General features: G+C 42.1%; 1 protein-coding gene across 4 annotated transcripts in view; it reads right to left on the bottom strand.

Annotated features, from left to right (window-relative positions):
• The window catches only part of LOC139468311 (uncharacterized), a 165,853-nt gene that overhangs the window by 4,579 nt on the left and 139,664 nt on the right, over positions 1-21,610 (bottom strand). For 2 of the 4 annotated variants that reach the window (XM_071250200.1, XM_071250199.1), the window contains exons 26-33: positions 12,865-12,984; positions 10,503-10,578; positions 9,776-9,902; positions 8,866-8,951; positions 6,947-7,043; positions 6,106-6,196; positions 5,512-5,622; positions 65-1,950 (exon numbers count right to left, since the gene is read on the bottom strand). In XM_071250200.1, the coding sequence (XP_071106301.1) occupies positions 1,458-1,950; positions 5,512-5,622; positions 6,106-6,196; positions 6,947-7,043; positions 8,866-8,951; positions 9,776-9,902; positions 10,503-10,578; positions 12,865-12,984 (1,201 nt within the window). In that variant the 3' untranslated portion in view covers positions 65-1,457. Of the gene's footprint in view, positions 1-64; positions 1,951-5,511; positions 5,623-6,105; positions 6,197-6,946; positions 7,044-8,865; positions 8,952-9,775; positions 9,903-10,502; positions 10,579-12,864; positions 12,985-21,610 lie in introns of those variants that run through there. The other 2 variants (XR_011653681.1, XM_071250201.1) reach the window with 2 other exon arrangements.

Here is a 21,610-nt window from a genome sequence, read left to right as displayed (position 1 = left end):
ATCAAGACTGGTTCGCAATGTTCACCACACCTAAAAGCAAACCCATCCCATCACCTCCCACAAAGCACCACCCACCCCATCCACCCATCATGCTCCTATATATAGCTATGGCAGAATGAGAACAAAATCCGTGTGCGAAATACGCATTACGTCAGAGGCACGTTAAATCCCCAACAGTAAGTAAGAGAACAAAATAATTGCATAACAAGTCTTTCACCCTAATGCCGTGCAGTGGTAAGGCCTAGGAACACGCTTGGCTTACATGGCATAGTCCACTGTGATCGTACTCCGCAACAACTTCACGATGCGTTATACCCTTGAAATCAGAATGATTTGGAATGAAGACAGTGAATATATGCGTATATTGATTAAAAGATTAATAGGAAGAACAGGTTACAGTGGCTGCAACGCAAGGGACTAGAGAGTTAGTGGGGGGGTAAAATAACACAGGATTGAGGAGAGAGAAACCGGATCCCACTGATACATCTTTATCAGGGCAGTGTCCTTTGGTACATCCTCTATCGGGATGTGATAGCAGTGAAGCAGTGGAAAGAGTGTAATGAGAGTTTTCGAGTCATAAATAATCCATATTGATTAAAGGTGTTGGGAAGAAGAAAACACCTTGACTGATGTTTGCTATAAGTCGTCGTTCAGTTTCAAAAGTTTTGACAATGATTCATAAAACTTCACTCGGAGAACATATGTTGACTGAGGTATAAGTCTATGCAATGTATTTTCTTGTTTGGAGTGTGCACTTTTTATCCAAAATATTTACCTTCAAATATCTTTTACGTCAACATTTATTTTTTACACTTAATAAATGCTCTTGCACTGTTTTACAGACAAAGTTTCAAATCAAAGTTTGTTAGAAATATATAACGTAATAAATATTCCCATAATTTAGGTGGATGGTTAGATCTAATCTGATGATAACCCTAATTTGATACTGGCAGTTGGCAAGCTAATACCGAGACAGAGCGACCCACAAAGAATGACAAATACTACAAAATGGGACACCCATGATTGTGTATCTTGTTAGGGTGGAAGTCACACAAAACTTGGATTAAATTGGAACATAACAAAATCCCTGAGCTGTAAGCCAGTATAGCTATCTAACTACAGACAAAATCACGCTGAAAAGCAATCACGGAAATCAGCCAACCTTTTTTTTAAGGATTAGTTGGTCAATCGAGGACAGCAAATCTAACAATGTTACTTCACACAAATTATTCTAAAAATTGTACACAGTTTAAACAGGTTCAGACACACATCCCAACATAAGTGATCGCGTCATGACTGATGTGTTAAAATCAAGTATCAAATCTTGGAATAAGAAAAATATTCCCGAATACAGGAACGGTAGTAACAAAAACAGCACTAAGCAAACAATGTCTGTTTCATTTCACGCACAGTCTGATTGCAAAACACATTGCAATTAACAATACACATCAATTTCATCAAACTTTGAGGACAGCCTCCGAATGATCGTCATCGATATAGATCATGCAGCTATTGTCCATTTCACCCTCAGAATACACAATTTTCTCTTCTCGTGAGTGACCCCTTCTTGGTGGGTCAGTCTCCCCCTCCCCCTCCTCCACCTCCAAAGTGACAGATGCCGGACCTGCGGCCAGAGAAACGGGGGACAGGGAGTGTGGGGAGGGGACAGTGGATAATTGAATGCTAGCTGTGTCAGAGATGGGAGTGCCAGTAAATGGAACAGAGTGCTTGTCCATGCCTTCCTCGGAGAATGACCGTTCCTGGAGAGCGAGATGGGAAGGGACGACAGTGACAGATTCAGCGGTTGCGTTATCTGGGGTGCTAGGCTCCCCATCGTACATGTCTAGGCTAGAGCGATCGCCAAAGTCCACATACGGTACCTCTTTTGTTGCTCGCACGATCCTCTGGCAGAACACATTGTCCATGTCAATGTAGGCTTGGTCATTCTCCCTGCAGAACACAGAACACAGAAGTTAGGGTATGTTTTGAAAATACAACATACGACAGACATTAGCATAAACTTGTTACAGTGTTTGAAATTACAGGGGGTCCTGCTGTTAATGTTTGATATAATATTTGAATGATGAGCTTTTGGCATTGGGGCCATGAAAAGGACCCCTTGACTGTCAGGCTTAATTTAAAACACAGTGATAATGGGTGAATGTGCAAATAAATGTCTACAGATTTCTTTTACAGAAAACAGAAGCATTGAAGAGGTATATAATTGCCAAGGAACTATTGAACCAGTTTTATTTTCATCAACATACGAAATGTTTGTTCACTGCTCGATCTCGGAACTAAATTTGCTATTTATGATTTCTATGACTCTCCAAAGCAATTTTCAAGTGCCAAGACTTCCAAATATGGAAAATACAGCATACACAGGTGTAGGTTTAACATCCTAAAAAATGTTGAACATGGCTATGTTAGGTAGGTGTGGACCGTTACCTGTTGTTGATGGCTATGGCTATGTCAGCTGGGTGAGGGGTGGGTGGAGAGATGTTTACCTGCTGTTGATGGCTATGGCTATGTCAGCTGGGTGTGGGGTGGGTGGAGAGAGGTTTACCTGTTGTAGATGGCTATGGCTATGTTAGCTGGGTGTGGGGTGGGTGGAGAGAGGGTTACCTGTTGTAGATGGCTATGTCAGCTGGGTGTGGGGTGGGTGGGGAGGTGTTTACCTGTTGTAGATGGCTATGGCTATGTTAGCTGGGTGTGGGGTCGGTGGGGAGAGGTTTACCTGTTGTAGATGGCTATGTCAGCTGGGTGTGGAGTGGGTGGGGAGAGGTTTACCTGTTGTAGATGGCTATATCAGCTGGGTGTGGAGTGGGTGGGGAGAGGTTTACCTGTTGTAGATTGCTATGGCTATGTTAGCTGGGTGTGGAGTGGGAAGAGATTTACCTGTTGTAGATGGCTATATCAGCTGGGTGTGGAGTGGGTGGGGAGAGGTTTACCTGTTGTAGATGGCTATGTCAGCTGGGTGTGGAGTGGGTGGGGAGAGGTTTACCTGTTGTAGATGGCTATGGCTATGTTAGCTGGGTGTGGGGTGGGTGGAGAGAGGTTTACCTGTTGTAGATGGCTATGTTAGCTGGGTGTGGGGTGGGTGGAGAGAGGTTTACCTGTTATAGATGGCTATGTTAGCTGGGTGTGGGGTGGGTGGAGAGAGGTTTACCTGTTGTAGATGGCTATGTCAGCTGGGTGCGGGGTGGGTGGAGAGAGGTTTACCTGTTGTAGATGGCTATGTCAGCTGAGTGTGGGGTGGGTGGAGAGAGGTTTACCTGTTGTAGATGGCTATGTCAGCTGGGTGTGGGGTGGGTGGAGAGAGGTTTACCTGTTGTAGATGGCTATGTCAGCTGGGTGCGGGGTGGGTGGAGAGAGGTTTACCTGTTGTAGATGGCTATGTCAGCTGGGTGCGGGGTGGGTGGAGAGAGGTTTACCTGTTATAGATGGCTATGTCAGCTGAGTGTGGGGTGGGTGGAGAGAGGTTTACCTGTTGTAGATGGCTATGTCAGCTGAGTGTGGGGTGGGTGGAGAGATGTTTACCTGTTGTAGATGGCTATGTTAGCTGGGTGTGGGGTGGGTGGAGAGATGTTTACCTATTGTAGATGGCTATGTCAGCTGGGTGTGGGGTGGGTGGAGAGAGGTTTACCTGTTGTAGATGGCTATGTCAGCTGAGTGTGGGGTGGGTGGAGAGAGGTTTACCTGTTGTAGATGGCTATGTTAGCTGGGTGTGGAGTGGGTGGAGAGAGGTTTACCTGTTGTAGATGGCTATGTTAGCTGGGTGTGGGGTGGGTGGAGAGAGGTTTACCTGTTATAGATGGCTATGTTAGCTGGGTGTGGGGTGGGTGGAGAGAGGTTTACCTGTTGTAGATGGCTATGTCAGCTGGGTGCGGGGTGGGTGGAGAGAGGTTTACCTGTTGTAGATGGCTATGTCAGCTGAGTGTGGGGTGGGTGGAGAGAGGTTTACCTGTTGTAGATGGCTATGTCAGCTGGGTGTGGGGTGGGTGGAGAGAGGTTTACCTGTTGTAGATGGCTATGTCAGCTGGGTGCGGGGTGGGTGGAGAGAGGTTTACCTGTTGTAGATGGCTATGTCAGCTGGGTGCGGGGTGGGTGGAGAGAGGTTTACCTGTTATAGATGGCTATGTCAGCTGAGTGTGGGGTGGGTGGAGAGAGGTTTACCTGTTGTAGATGGCTATGTTAGCTGGGTGTGGGGTGGGTGGAGAGAGGTTTACCTGTTGTAGATGGCTATGGCTATGTTAGCTGAGTGTGGGGTGGGTGGAGAGAGGTTTACCTGTTGTAGATGGCTATGTTAGCTGGGTGTGGGGTGGGTGGAGAGATGTTTACCTATTGTAGATGGCTATGTCAGCTGGGTGTGGGGTGGGTGGAGAGAGGTTTACCTGTTGTAGATGGCTATGTCAGCTGAGTGTGGGGTGGGTGGAGAGAGGTTTACCTGTTGTAGATGGCTATGTTAGCTGGGTGTGGAGTGGGTGGGGAGAGGTTTACCTGTTGTAGATGGCTATGTTAGCTGGGTGTGGGGTGGGTGGAGAGAGGTTTACCTGTTGTAGATGGCTATGTCAGCTGAGTGTGGGGTGGGTGGAGAGAGGTTTACCTGTTGTAGATGGCTATGTCAGCTGAGTGTGGAGTGGGTGGGGAGAGGTTTACCTGTTGTAGATGGCTATGGCTATGTTAGCTGGGTGTGGGGTGGGTGGAGAGATGTTTACCTATTGTAGATGGCTATGTCAGCTGGGTGTGGGGTGGGTGGAGAGAGGTTTACCTGTTGTAGATGGCTATGTCAGCTGGGTGCGGGGTGGGTGGAGAGAGGTTTACCTGTTGTAGATGGCTATGTCAGCTGAGTGTGGGGTGGGTGGAAAGATGTTTACCTGTTGTAGATGGCTATGTTAGCTGGGTGAGGGGTGGGTGGAGAGAGGTTTACCTGTTGTAGATGGCTATGGCTATGTCAGCTGAGTGTGGGGTGGGTGGAGAGATGTTTACCTATTGTAGATGGCTATGTTAGCTGGGTGTGGGGTGGGTGGAGAGAGGTTTACCTGTTGTAGATGGCTATGTCAGCTGAGTGTGGGGTGGGTGGAGAGATGTTTACCTATTGTAGATGGCTATGTTAGCTGGGTGTGGGGTGGGTGGAGAGAGGTTTACCTGTTGTAGATGGCTATGTTAGCTGGGTGTGGGGTGGGTGGAGAGATGTTTACCTGTTGTAGATGGCTATGTTAGCTGGGTGTGGGGTGGGTGGAGAGATGTTTACCTGTTGTAGATGGCTATGTTAGCTGAGTGTGGGGTGGGTGGAGAGATGTTTACCTGTTGTAGATGGCTATGTTAGCTGGGTGTGGGGTGGGTGGAGAGAGGTTTACCTGTTGTAGATGGCTATGTTAGCTGGGTGTGGGGTGGGTGGAGAGAGGTTTACCTGTTGTAGATGGCTATGTTAGCTGAGTGTGGGGTGGGTGGAGAGATGTTTACTTGTTGGTAGATGGCTATGTTAGCTGGGGGTGGAGAGATGTTTACCTGTTGTAGATGGCTATGGCTATGTTAGCTGGGTGAGGGATGGGGAGCGGAATCTCCAGCTTGTCAAACACCTTGTGTTCATACACAGCCTTCCATGGACAGCTCTTGTCTCTATAGAACCATTGTAAACAGATGCTCATATCAACAATACATAAAACATCAAACAATATTTAGACAGTATGAGTTGACAATAATATTACTGTAATAACTTAGGCAATGCATAGTCTTCTAAATACATAAATATATTTCAAGACAAAACAATAGTTCATAGTTTGCCCTGTAGTCAGCAAAAATAGTTGTATCACGGCTGTCAAGACAAAACCAAGTTCATGCAGCTTCATGGGAGTTTCCAGTCTGAGACTTTAGCCACTAGTCCCAAGCCAGAGTCTAGCAAAATTCTGTCTGGTCAGCTAAAAACAGTCTATTCAATAACACTTAGCACGTAATGATGCCAAGAGCCATGTTCGGCAAAGTAGACTCAAAAGGTTTTGGCACAGACTGCGATTCAATCATACATTACCAGATCTATCTTATTCATCACATGTTTAGAGCTGTCGATTATTAAGTGTCAGTGTCAAGTGTCAAGTGTCTGACCTTGGTGTACCGAAGCGTGTTGTGTGAATCAGCTTCTGACTGGGGTTAAAGTAGCCAGAATCTAGGGTCGGTGCCTTCACGGTGATGTCACCTGCAAAAAAGAACAAGGAATGTGAGTGTGAGTGATTGAGTTGGGTTTAAAGCCGCTTTTAACAGTGTTCCAGTTATATCACGGCATGTCAGCTTCATGTGGGAGGAAAGCCCGAAGTGATGCAGGTCTCAGACGTTTACCACTTCGGTGAAACCCACGAGCACGGGTATAGTGCTGACAAACCTAGAAACATAATCGGGGTGAACCGGGATTTGAACCCACAATCATAGTTTTCTGGTGTGGCCAAGGGACGAAACTCTGCACAGCGAATCGCAGCGCCTTAGACGACTGGGCCACCCCTGGGCCCCCCTCACAAGGAATGTGTCACATTATGTTTAAAACAGTATACATGTACAATAACTGTCACACTACATGAAAAACAAAATTCAACTCAGGAAATCTTGAAAATATAGTATAGTATTGTCTATCTGTTATCTATCAACATGTAGCTGCGTGTAGTAACAAGTCAATATCAGCAGCAGTGAGATAGTTAATGCAGCGAGGAGAAAACACAAGGGGGATAACTCTGTCTGGGTTACTAACCCATGGAAATCTGTCAATACATGTTATCTGGCACTATTTTGATAACGCAGATACAATACAACCAGGCCCTGCTTCAATGTTCTGTGGGGAAATTTATTTCATAGTCTTTTGTAACTGATTAGTTATTTGTGTTCAGACAACAATGTACTTGATAAATGTTGGTTAGGAAATATCAAGGGAACACATCAATCTTCCGACAATACTCACTGGTTGGGGTGTGGACCTCTGTGATGAGGTCGAGGTCGTCACTAAACTCGGCTGTGGCCAACATGTTCACGTAGCGGGACAAGTTGATGTGATCCACCTGATGGCGGAAAATGAAAATTGTTCAATCATTGGGTTCATTTTCAGGTCCAAGCTGACTTGATCCACCATGCTTTTACTATGTTTCAGCAGGGCAGTCCATCACTCTGCTGCTCAAATAACCACTTGGGTGTGTCAGGGTCTGTCGAAGTTGGAAAAGTCAAAACAAGGCAGCAACATAATGCTGACACTACTCAGGTAAACAAGTCTCAGGTGCTACCCTTCAGAAAAACACCAACAAACAGGATTGATTGTGTGCTTGTTTTAGGACTACAAATCAAAGCCTTTTCCTCCAGGTGTAACAGGATTTGTACACTGGAATACCCACCTGACAACATCCTACCTTTTCCTCCAGGTGTAACAGTATTTGTACCCTGCAATACCCACCTGACAACATCCACCTTTTCCTGCAGGTGTAACAGTATATGTACCCTGCAATACCCAGTTACAACATTCATCTTTTCCTGCAGGTGTGTCAGTATTTGTACCCTGCAATACCCATCTGACCACACCCACCTTTCCTGCAGGTGTAACAGTATTTGTACCCTAGCTGCAATACCCACCTGACCACACCCACCTTTCCTGCAGGTGTATCATTATATGTACCCTAGCTGCAATACCCATCTGACCACATCCTACCTTTTCTGCAGGTGTGTCAGTATTTGTACCCTGCAATACCCATCTGACCACACCCACCTTTCCTGCAGGTGTAACAGTATTTGTACCCTGCAATACCCATCTGACCACACCCACCTTTCCTGCAGGTGTATCAGTATATGTACCCTAGCTGCAATACCCACCTGACCACATCCTACCTTTTCTGCAGGTGTGTCAGTATTTGTACCCTGCAATACCCATCTGACCACACCCACCTTTCCAGCAGGTGTGTCAGTATTTGTACCCTAGCTGCAATACCCACCTGACCACATCCTACCTTTTCTGCAGGTGTGTCAGTATTTGTACCCTGCAGTACGCATCTGACTACACCCACATTTCCTGCAGGTATGTCAGTATTTGTACCCTGCAATACCCATCTGACCACATCCTACCTTTTCTGCAGGTGTGTCAGTATTTGTACCCTGCAGTACGCATTTGACCACACCCACATTTCCTGCAGGTATGTCAGTATTTGTACCCTGCAATACCCATCTGACCACACCCACCTTTCCTGCAGGTGTGTCAGTATTTGTACCCTGCAGTACGCATCTGACCACACCCACATTTCCTGCAGGTATGTCAGTATTTGTACCCTGCAATACCCATCTGACCACATCCTACCTTTTCTGCAGGTGTGTCAGTATTTGTACCCTGCAGTACGCATTTGACCACACCCACATTTCCTGCAGGTATGTCAGTATTTGTACCCTGCAATACCCATCTGACCACACCCACCTTTCCTGCAGGTGTGTCAGTATTTGTACCCTGCAGTACGCATCTGACCACACCCACATTTCCTGCAGGTATGTCAGTATTTGTACCCTGCAATACCCATCTGACCACTACCACCTTTCCTGCAGGTGTATCAGTATTTCTACCCTGCAATACCCATCTGACCACATCCTACCTTTTCTGCAGGTGTATCAGTATTTGTACCCTAGCTGCAGTACCCATCTGACCACATCCTACCTTTTCTGCAGGTGTATCAGTATTTGTACCCTGCAATACCCATCTGACCACACCCACCTTTTCTACAGGTGTATCACTATTCGTACCCTGCAATACCCATCTGACCACACCCACCTTTCCTACAGGTGTATCACTATTCGTACCCTGCAATACCCATCACTATCCTTCCAGACAGATTGTGTACAAGACAGTTTTACCTTCAGTTCAAAATAGTTGTCAGTCTCTTCCAAAGGCAGCAAAAATGGCTTCGAAAATACCATGGCCAGCTTCTTGCAGGCAAAACCTGCAAACCAGGGAATGGGCAAACATTTCATCATCAACGGCCTAGCATGCTGAACAATGGAATGTGACTAAAGAATCATTACCACTATAGAACACATGGGCTCAAAAACGGCTGAAAACCATTTCAGTTGAACAGTCGAAGATCCACAGCCTTGCTTGATTACAATTCACAGATCCCATATCCCCTAAATTTCATGGAATAGTGTCAACTCTTTCCCTACATCATGAACTCATTCCATCCCAGCTTTCATATCTCAATGACTAAAATCATAATAGAAATATTTAATACATGAAGTAGCAGGGATGGGTATTGGAGGCTTAAAGTGTATCACAATATTTTGCGATGCACAAGGCCTTATAGCGATACGTATCACGATATATTGTATAATTCCAAATTTTTAATTCAGAAGCAGTCTGGTACATTAACGTATGAACTGACGTTCATAAATGGAACAAAACTAGATGATGGTACAATATAAAGTTTACTCAGTCAATAAATATGCAGCCATCTTGGGGGCCCGAAGGCATCTGGCAAGTACATAACACTAAACACATGATTAAAATCCCAATTTGAAATCACTCAATATATTGAGCATGAAAAAGTGATATTGTGATACGTATCATGGAAAGAATGAACCTCAATTTACCGATATACCGGTAATACCTCACACCCTCATAAAGTAGACTAACTGACACTCGCCACGTCTAGGAAATGTTATTATTAATAATATGACCACCATAAAAGTTAGTTTTCTGTTGTAACTGAGAACATATTTCTGACATATATGTTTGACATGTATGATTCTGTCAGTGTCTATTGTGCACCTTTCCAGTCCTTGGGTTCCAGGTGAAGACTCTCCCAGAACTCGTCCTCCGACTGGAGGGGCATCCGAGCCAGGATGTGTTCCGGGTAAAACCGCTCCAGCAGCTTGGACGTCAACAGGATGGTCAGCTGAAATACAGTACCGGACAGAAATAAGTTCCTTCATCACACTGGGGTAGACATCAGTTGACTATCTGAATTCATTATCTGAAAACCTAGCGCCGATTGTTAATGAAAATCAGGGAGACAGCATGCATTAAACTTAAATTGGGAAAGGTAATAGGTAGTCCTTGCAGACTTTCACCCATTTCAGGACTAGCTGAATGAAGTGTCAGGCCGAACAGTGTATATCTTTAATACAGGGATGAGAATGGAAAGTTTCCTTTTCAGCTGAAACGTTTTTTCAATGGAGCGTGGTTCATAATTTGGGGGTGTTTTGGGGTCAGGGGAAGCCATCAGATTTTAACAAATTTATGGTCACTAAAATTTGCTGAAATTCGCTGATCTGCAGAAGAATCTCAAACCAGTTAATAACAAGCTCCACACACACACACAGAAGTAGTGATCTGAGTCACTGAATTTGTTATTACGATCTGAAGAATCAGTGCCTTTCCGTAATGACCCACAAGCTCCACACACAGACAGGCAGTGAGTTTAGTACATGTATCTGAATTATTGGCTGAAGAAACAATGCCTGTCTTTAATAAACCACAAGCTCCACACACAGACCTTGAGATCCTTCTCTGGCAACTTGATCCTCCTCTGCAGGTCTGGGTACAGCCCTGTGTACAGCTTCCTCTCCCTCCTACAACACAGCAACACACCCGTGGAGTTTGAACTTAGAAACCCGTGAAGATATGTCTTCAGCAAACCATGCTTGTCATAAATTTAGACTATGTTTGTCATAAGAGGTGACTAACAGGATCAGGTGGTCAGGCTCACAGACTTGGTTGATGCATGTCATTGTATCCCATTTTCGTGAATCGGTACTCATGGTGTCAATCACTGGATTATCTAGTACCGACTCGATTATTTACAGGCCACCGTCATATAGCTGGAATATTGCTGTGTGCGGCGTTAAACAACAAACAAACATAATATGATTGTTGCTTTATATTTGACATATTATGAGTGCTTCAATTAGTTTTTAAGTGGGCTATCGTGTACCATAGTTCAAACAGATGAAAATACAAAGGTAGGATGTATGGACAGATAAACATCAACCACGAAAGCCAACATTGACTCCGTAAACGTGATCTAAAATTCCATAATTTTCACATCATGAAAATATGGATGTGGTAAGATCTTCTTTCTTCGGGAAGCTATCTGTAAAACGAAAAATTCATAACTTCCATCGAACTCCATACAATCTTCCAACAGGCAAAAAAAGCCTGGCTAAGCAGCTGCCGAAGTCTGGTGACGCCAAGTAAATATTTTAGTCCGATAGGAGCCCTACTATTAACATTGAGTAAATACTGTCCCACTCGACATTAGCCAGAGACAAGCCTTGTATCTCTCACACCAGTGTTGATACTTCCACTGTTTACAGGCTGTTTTTTGCAGGGCTTATTACCCTGACTTATCAACTGATTGGATTATCCTATCATACAAGCCTCAGGACTGGAGAGTGCTGGCTTGTCTTGATGATGCATGAGAGCTGGGTATGAATAATCGATCTCTGCCATAGTGGGGTAACTTTGTGATAACACTGTACATATTTCATAATGGAGCTAGTCCTGCACCATGACTGTGGAATTTATATTTCGTAGGTATTTTTTTTCACTAAAAGCCTAGGCAAGTCTAGATCAAACTAAAACAGCAGAAGAGGAAAGCTTTTTTGGAAGAAGTTTTTTAAAGTTATTTTATGTTTTCATTGACTAAGTGTAGTCTACAATGGTGCTTGCTTCAGTGAAAAAGGAATTTGTATGAAAGATGTGACTTTTCAAGAAGCATTTTTAACATGTCTCTGTTGATATTTGTTTCTGATAGCTGGCTTCCGTGTGAAGTTATATAGTGATGTGAACATGTTGTGGATTAAAAAAACATGTTATCAATAATTGAAAGATATATTTAAAAGCAATCCATCATACATATTTTGACATTGCAAAGATATTTATAACTGTTATCTACAAGAGCAGGCTCAAGAAGCTTGCATGTGTGCATCGGTTGAAAGGTACTAACATGGCGAAATATGCCTAACTCCACTCCCCAAAAAAAATTTGAACAAACATTCGACTAACTGCAATGTCGAGAATGTTGTTTTATGTAGCAGTCAGGTAAACCTCGGTGACCAGTAGTGAGTGAATATAACGTTTAATATACCAGCATGTGTGTCATAATGATTTTATGAAACGAGTGTCAGAATTCCTGTATTTCCCGAATGAAAGTGAGGATAATTTGAATTCTTACACACGCTTCGTGAAATCAGTGTAACACACATGTGAGTAATGATTTCTTTTTTACCCATTATTTCTTAATCCTTTTGAGCTCTCCTTTAGAAAAATGCAGTGATCACCACTGCTGTCCAAGAAAAACACAATTTGTCAAATGACGTCAACGATTTTTAGCTTTGACGTTGTTTCTAGTGTAACGTCATTCCAACCTTATGTCACAATAAGAATTGTTTGACTTCAACAATGCTGTAAGACAAGTTCTATGGATGAACAACTTCTTTATTACAATAAGTGTGACGTTTCGGTGTAGATCCTAACACCTTTATGAAGCAAGTGATGCTGGCTTGATAAAGGTGTTAGGATCTACACCGAAATGTCGCACTAATTGTAATAAAGAAGTTGTCCATCCATAGAAATTGTCTTACTTCATCACACCAACTTCTAAATGTCACTTAAAGAAGTTCAACAATGCTGTCCAGATGACGGAAACAATACCCAGATGCACGTGAAGTGACAGTTGCACTTATATAAGAGCACATACGATTTTTATGAACTTGGATATTTCTAACCCTATGGGTAATCAAAGGTTTTATGCCGCTTTTAGCAATATTCCAGTAACATTATGGCAGGGGATACATGAATCTGGTTAATACAACATGAGAATGCACGTGTTGTTCAATGGGGAATAATCGACTCACTCTTCTGCCTTCTTCATGAGATCTGTCTTGTACTGGGCCGTCTCATCACACAGCCGCTTGTACACCCCTTCCTCCACCAGCCCGGACGAGAAGGGCTTGAAACACTGCTCTATGAACTTCCTGTAACAGAAAGATGTGGCCATGAACATGCTATGAACAAAGATGTGAACAAACTGTTTGTACCCACACAGAAAGGCTGTCAAACTGTCCTCAAAGTCAACACCAAGCAGTCATCAAGAGGCAGGGACAACAGATTCATTGTAACGTTCTTCAAAATACAGCAAGTACTGTATTCTATTGACAGTTTAATCAAAGGACAATCTTCTCTAACCTCCTGTTGACAAGCAAAGGATACACAAAATATCCACTGTAACATTCTTCAAATTGCAGCAACAAGTGTATTCTATTGAGAGCTTAATCAAAGGACAATCTTCTCCAACTTCCTCTGCTGATAAGGTGAGTGAGTTGGGTTTAACGCCGCTTTTAACATTATTCCAGTTATATCGCGGCGTGTCAGCTTAATGTGGGAGGAAAGCCCGAAGTGATGCAGGTCTTAGACCTTTACCTCTTCGGTGAAACCAACAAGCACGGGTATGGTGCTGACAAACCTAGAAACATAATCGTGATGAACCGGGATTCGAACCTACAATCATAGGTTTCTGGCATGTTCAGGGGACGCAACTCTGCACAGCGAATCACGGCGCCTTAGACGACTGGACCACCCTTGCCCCCCTGCTGATAAGTAAAAAAGCTGAGACAAAGCACAAGCCTCCCTTACAATTCCATGACTGTTTGTTTTGTTTTTTGTTGTTTAACGCCGCACTCAGCTATATTGCAGCTATATGACGGCGGTCTGTAAATAATCGAGTCTGGACCAGACAATCCAGTGATTGATATCATGACTATGGATCCACGCAATTGGGATACGATGACATGCAGCAACCAAGTCAGGGAGCCTGACCACCCGATCCTGTTACTCGCCTCCTATGACAAGCATGGGCTGAAGACCTCAAGTGGCAGCATGCCACAAATCAAGCCTGATCAGAGAAAACCAGTGGCTGAAAGCATGACCACATTCCAGCCTGTACTGGCGTTGTGACCGATGTACGTTTTGAGTTGTTTTAATGTCACAACAGGTTTTTTACATATATATTTATCATAAATAGCTAGTTGCTAGTTTCATTTCATTTTATCATTCATCTACAAGACAGTGTATCTCTCCTTCTGTGTCACCTGCTAATTGCCCCATGGCCAGAAGCCCTATCTCCTGATTGGCAAAGCTGGTCACCCTACAGACTCTTTCAGCACATGACTCTGAGATCAGCAATTAGTAAACTTGTAAATCAGGTGAGTTAAAAGTCAATAATCTTTATATAATGCTGTATTAAAAAAATACTGTATGCATAAAGTATTTTTTAAGTAAACTAAATGAATGTTACATAACATAAATATAGATAATGTCTTATTGTTTAAATCTTCATCAGTGAGGAAAACAGCCAAATAAACAACAAATATATCTTATCATTTCTAGTGAATGAATGTTGGTTGGTTGGTTTGTTATTTAACGCCGCACTCAGCAATATTCCAGCTATATGACGGCCATGAAATAAATACATATATATATCTTTTGGAGGGGGACATGGGTGGAACTCTATCCAATATGAATGTTAATTTTGAATGACCATAACATTAGGCAACACTATGTAACCAATGGCATGTCCCTGTTCAACACATACACACAACTAGGTGGTCCGTCTCCACATGTAAGGGGAATAACTCCATCTGTCTTCTCTGTTCTGTTTTATACACAATCAATAGTAAAGCTGCAGACATAGACACAGATGAACTATGCTAAATGAAATCCACACTGCGACAGAACCAACACTAAATTACATCAATTTACAGAATTGAAAAAGATCGAAACCAAGAAACACACGCATCAATTGTCTAATATTCGGGTATCTTAAAATTGTATTATTATAAATTGTAATATTAACATTTTCATCCAACATCATTTTCATATAAAATTCCTTAATAATCACACTGTTATCAACTGTAAGTGGCTTCTAATTACATACGTTCTGGAGAGGCCAGTGAACACCCTTCCTGATTAAGTATTCCTTGACTCAAGTAAAAAATAATTAATTGTACACAATATTAAATACATAGTTTCAGTATAACCCACACTACCTATAGTGACAACGTGTTTCATGGCTTGTATTTCTACATACAGTTAACTATGTTCATAACGAACATGCTTTTAACGAACTGGCCGATATAACAAACTTATTTTTTAGTCCCGGCCATTTGTTGTATATATGCTGTATATATGCCTATAACGAACTACGGTTATTACGAACTAAGATTCGTGGTCCCTTTGAGTTTGTTATAACCATAGTTAACGTTTTTTTGTGCATCTTCAACAGAAGTCTTCAGGTTCTGTTTTTCACTTTATCTGAGCTTGGATTCTGAGTGAGTGAGTGAGTGAGTGAGTGAGTGAGTGAGTGAGTGAGTGAGTGAGTGAGTGAGTGAGAGACCAGTGAACACCCTTCCTTCCTTCCTTCCTTCCTTCCTTCCTGAGTGAGTGACTGAGTGAGTGACTGAGTGAGTGAGTGAGTGAGTGACTGAGTGAGTGACTGAGTGAGTGACTGAGTGAGTGACTGAGTGAGTGAGAGACCAGTGAACACCCTTCCTGAGTGAGTGAGTGAGTGAGTGTTTGGTTGAAAGCTGCATTGAACAGGATATATCAGGCCATGTGACCATATGGGGGTAAATATAAGTGGATGTAGATTGTATACATACATTAACCAATACAGAGAAGCATGGTAACTGACAAAGACTCATAATAAAGCCGAATCTGGCATTTAAACCCACAGACTTATTGAGACCTAGGCTCCGAGGCCGATATTCATCCACAAATCCAGCAAATGTAAGTAAAAAAATTCCAAATCGGAATTAAACATTTTCCAGTTCACGCTGAAATGGCTTTTAAAGAGGTGACTTGTATTTCACTGACAACAGGACAAATAAAGATGGAGAAGCCTTAATGCTTTTTTTAAAGTTATTGCATTTAATGCAATGTTAAAATTCAATGTTAAACTACCTTTGAATTAAATAAAATATGAACTCTAAAAAAATCCCTATTGAGAATGTATATCAAGATTTTTCCATTCCCTTGCCAAGGGAACTTGAACTGGAATCCTAGATAGACATCCCTATTACAGATACACACCAGTTGCAAACTAATCTGGAGCATGGCAAACCAGTGGTCGATAGTATGAGCATCAATCCATGCTGTCCAAGATCACAACACATCTAACAAAATACTGTCCCAAATATACGGCAATCATAACAATCAGATTCAATTTCAGTCGCCCTTCCCAACAAACATGACATCGCCTGACAACACAGAAAATATCCACCCAACATGATGTACACCCAGCACATCCTACACCAGTATATGCTATAAACTTCTAAAGCTGAGGACAACTTTGCCTAAACACGTGGCTGAATTGACATGCAGAAGGTTGTCCCTGCATTACTGCATGAAACATCCCTGGCATGCAGACACTCTCATTTGTGCCTGCAGTCCAGGATCTGCATGTCAGCGAGGTGAAGGGGCTGCCTGACATGCGGGGGTATGCAGGTGCTCTGTCCGGGCAGCAAGGCGCTAGAGCCTGTACTTGCATAGTAATGGCGACAGGTGAAAAGAAGCAAATCCTTTTTAACTTCAGCCTGAGCTAACTTTCAGTTTGAAAATCAATTAAACTTTTTAAAATCACAACTGTTTATTCTCAATTTCTTGAAAATATAGCCCAGCAATAGCAGCTAATTGCCTCCAGCGAATGCCATTTGACTTTTTCTGTAAATGCATTTTCTCACCAGGCGAAGTGAACCAATGTTGTATTTACATATTAATGACATTTTCAGAAACATTTTTTACATTTTTTTTAAACCTGAAGTTTCAAAGAAAGTCATTCAATTAAGAGCACATCAACAAAAAATTATTCAGAAATTCCATCATTTGAACCACATAAAACGTTTCATCTCAACAGAAAGCAAACATTATATTATTTATTACAACACAAAAGAAATGCATAAAACATAAACCACCGCCAACCTCAAATGCATTATCTGAAACAGCACATAATTAAATAAAAAAATTCTAGAATCTAATTGAATAAAACTTAAACAGTGCAACATAAACAAGCAACCTCGTAACATAGCCCCGCACCCTTATCACCTAATTCCTTCTTCAAACATGGCCCAGGTGCTATAAATCAAGTCCGAACTGAATTATGAAATACTTTCTGATCACTGTTCTCATGACCATTGGCTTCTAAATCTTGAATAACCCAGTCCTTACGAATTAAAAAAATATTACCTACATACTTATGGACCTGAAGGGAGACTGGAGTAAATTACCACACATTAACTTCATATTTCATTGCCGATTCTCTTCAAGCTGTTGTCAAATCGTATAATGTGAACTGTAAGTTAGTGGTCAAGCAGATTTCTGGCTCCAGCTAAATCTCTTATGTCTGGCGGAATTAACAATGCCAGCCAATAATCAAACAACATTTTTCTTTATTTGCACCCCGACATGCAAGCGGTTTCCAGATGAGAGGCAGTTGCATGACCGTCTGCATTCTATTTTCATAATTTTTGACAGCTATGGCATACCAGCACTCATTGACAATGTTTAGGGTCTGTAATTTGAATGTTTAAAGGATGTGTAGGTTCAGATTTTCTTCAAAGATGCTCGTGAACAGGCTCCAGTGATGTGAAATTTGTGAAAAATAAACTGTTTGTGTAGTAATTTAAACCAGTTAACTAGGATAGATTTAAGTTAATGTGATTCTCTCATGCAACAATATGGCTACAGTTAAATACTATAGCGACACACAATGTTAGGAAATACTTCTAATGACAGACAGAACAGCTGAATAGGGATAAAATCAGTAATTAAGTTGAAACAAGCCATTAAAACACAGATTGGAGCAATAAACAGTTTGTTCATAAAAAATATTTTGAAAACAATCAGTGTGATCCTAATGTATTAGAGCAGTTGAAGAGCAGTTCAGCCAATATGTCAAAAGTTTTATTTCAGATGCTGAGACATAAATAAAACGTTGTTTTCGTGGAGTGGAGCGCCTTGGAACTAAGACAGTGAGGCTTTGTAGTCTATCGTAAAATGGAATATTCGGGCAAAGAAATAAGCCAAATTCAGGAAGGACAATTTGATTACATACAAGTTTCTGTGAGAATTAAGGGTGTGTGTATGTATGAGTGGAGATAAATATTTCACGAACTTACTTCCATAAATTGTTTTTAAATCAGGCCCGATTCAAATAGGTGACAAGATTGAAGGCCACATATGAGGTACTACACTTTTAATTTTGTTCTCACTATAACTTGCATCAAACTATAAGATATATGAATTAAATAAAAATTAAATGACACTGAGAGATAAGTTTGGGCTTGACAAGTGAAAAGTTTTATGAATGAGGTATTTAGTTAAAGTATGTGTATGTAATCAGTGTGTGTGTATAGGGTCAGTGTGTGAACGTTGTGAGTGAGTGAGTGAGTGAGTGAGTGAATGAGTGAGTGAGTGAGTGACACTATTTTTATCAGTAACTAAGAAACATCTTAGCGATGAACATAGCAAAGGTTAGAAAATTTGTGGGACTCAAACCAAGTGAGTGAGTGAGGTTTTACACCGCTTTTAGCAATATTCTAGCAATATCACAGCAGGGAACACCAGAAATGGGCTTCACACATTGTACCCATGTCAGGAATGAAAACCAGGCCTTTGGCGTGACGAGCGAACACTTTAACCACTAGGCTACCCCACCACTCCCGTGAATTCCAAGAGCCAAGAAAGAGACTTACATAAAATGCTGCATGGAACTGTCAGAATGATTTTCCATGTCCACCAAATACGAACTTCAATAATTAAGCTTCGTGATACAAGACAGTTATTCATCATTTCTACGCTAAACTTGTCTCTTGTATGTTAAGCCATACGAGGTGCAGGCAAACGCTAAAGCAAATTTACATGCACTTGTGTGCAAAACCTACCTAAATGTCCTCGTAATTACAACTATGTCCGTAATGTGTATTCCCCAAAAACTTTAATTATCACCCAAACACAATGTTTGTGCTCCCTTGATGCATCAGATCTCATTTGGAGGTAATGACGTTTTTACTGTAGTGTCAATGGCAGCAAGGCTGAGTCTGTCTGGTGTATTCACCTGTAGCAGGTGCAGCGTTGCTAACAGATGCACAGTGACGACAGATACTTGTCAGGGACGCAGTTTCAACACTCTCTCCATAAACAAGCCACACACATACAGGTTCATCCATACATCTCCCCTGGTTGCAGGAGGCATGTGAGAGACCAGTGTTCTCGGTTCGGGATCTATATTTTCATCACCACCCTGACTCTCAGCCATCTGCAGTAGCTGCAGTTATCTATGCCTTCCTACTCTCCCTGCGTACCCCCATGAAGGGTTAGAAACTAACAGTTTTTGTCCACTAGTCCTTATTATGATAACATATAGCAAAACCCTTAAAATGGGCCAATTTCTACTAGTCCTTAGGATACCTTTACTATTGGGCAGTTTGTAAGGACTACAGGACAAGGGCCAATTTCTAACACTGCCATGGTGCTCATTGCATATCACCCTCCTTCCTCCTAATTCCCCCCTTGTTCCATATTTCAATTCATCTTCACTCAAAACACTGCATAATCCACCCTCATCCCATATTTCCTACCACCCTGAGCTCACACCATATTTCCATCCTGCATCACACCATATTTCCATCCTGCACCGATCCATAATTCAATCCTGCACCACTCAATAGTTCCACCCTGCCTCACACCATATTCCCTCCTGCACCGATCCATATTTCAATATGGCACCACTCAATAGTTCCACCTTAACTCATTCCATATTCCCAACCACCATAAACTCACATATAGTACCACCCTGCTGCAATCAATATTTCAATACTGCCTCACTCCATATTTAAATATTGCACTACTCCATATTTCCATTCTGCCTCACAAAATATTTCCATCCATCCTTACTCCATATTTCCATCCATCCTTACTGCGTATTTCCATCCATCCTTACTGCATATTTCCATTCTGCCTCACACAATATTTCCATCCATCCTTACTCCATATTTCCATCCATCCTTACTGCATATTTCCATTCTGCCTCACACAATATTTCCATCAATCCTTACTGCGTATTTCCATCCATCCTTACTGCATTTTTCCATTCTGCCTCACACAATATTTCCATCCATCCTTATTCCATATTTCTATCCATCCTTACTCCATATTTCCATCCATCCTTACTCCATATTTCCATCCATCCTTACCCCATATCTCTCCCCTGAAGTCACACCCTATTTCCATCCATCCTTAACCATATCACCATACAAGTGAGTAACTCTAGATGCACAGATCCAAACACCATCATAGTTGCACCACCAGAATTTCTTGTTTGATGCCCACTCTGCAATATTCCAACTCATCTCAAGTCGGGCTCAGGCAAACCAGTCTTTGATATTTTGAGCAACAATCCATGCCTTTGTCAACAGAGCCACTAAGTCACTTCTTACGACCAGCTTAAGTTGATGGAGACAATTCTAACCCAGAATCCCCACACGTTTGTACAACTGATAAGATTCCTACAGATTATTACCAATAAAGTGCTGGAAACACTTGTAGACTAGAGATAAAGATCATGCATGTTTTAAATAAGACTGGACATAGTCATCCATATCCTCTACCATCCTTGTAATAACAATCATGAAGAAACTAGAAGGTGGTGGTAATTAAAGGTGAGGTGAGGTGAAATGGGGTTTAACGTTGCGTCCAAGATTATTTCACTTATATAGCGATGTGCATGTACGTGTGTGTGTTTGTGTGGCTGCTTGTACTAGTCCGGACTGATGCCGATTTATAGTGCTAGCTCACTGAGATATCATGCCGCAGTTTAACATGAATACCTTATTCAGCCACAGTATACTGACTCTGAGCTGACCAGTCTTTGTTTTAGCCCCTTAATGCCGAGCACCAGACAGGGTAACAACAAGTACCATCTTTTAACGTCTTTTGGTATGACGCGATAAGGGATCGAAGCCCGGACCTTCCGCTCTCCGGGCGGACGCTCTACCACTAGACCATGGAGGCGGTCGGTGGTAATTAAAAACAAGGGACATATTTCTGTAAAATATCAAAAACTGATGGCAGCTTTCAAACTTGATGAGTTCATAACTTAATGATGAATTCAGAATATTATTTGTAGCAGTTTCAGAGATAACTAGATAGGACTAGATCCAAAAGATCAAACATGGGCCATAACTTTGTAAAATGTTAATTCTGGACGATAGGCTTCAAACATGATGAACATATCTCTTAATGATGTATGCAAAATGTCTTCTTTGCATCCATAGCTGTTTCTGCAGACACTTGGGGCAGTCGGGTAGCCTAGTGGTTAAAGCGTTCACTTGATTCCCGACATGGGTAGAATTTGTGAAGCCCACTTCTGGTGTCCCTGCCATGACAGTGCTGGAATATTGCTAAAAGCAACATAAAACCATAATCACTCACTCGCTCTGAAGACACTTTATCACTTATTTCGGTTGGATGGAACCAAAACACATTGAAAATCTTGAACAATTAGGAAACTTGCCTCACACCCCAACAATTATAGATATCTGCATAAAA

Source organism: Haliotis cracherodii, unplaced genomic scaffold (assembly GCF_022045235.1).
Source record: "Haliotis cracherodii isolate W230 unplaced genomic scaffold, xgHalCrac1.p SCAF_2, whole genome shotgun sequence".
Taxonomy (NCBI): domain Eukaryota; kingdom Metazoa; phylum Mollusca; class Gastropoda; order Lepetellida; family Haliotidae; genus Haliotis; species Haliotis cracherodii.
Note: the sequence above shows the minus strand (reverse complement) of the source record. Positions and strands in the feature narration are given on the sequence as shown.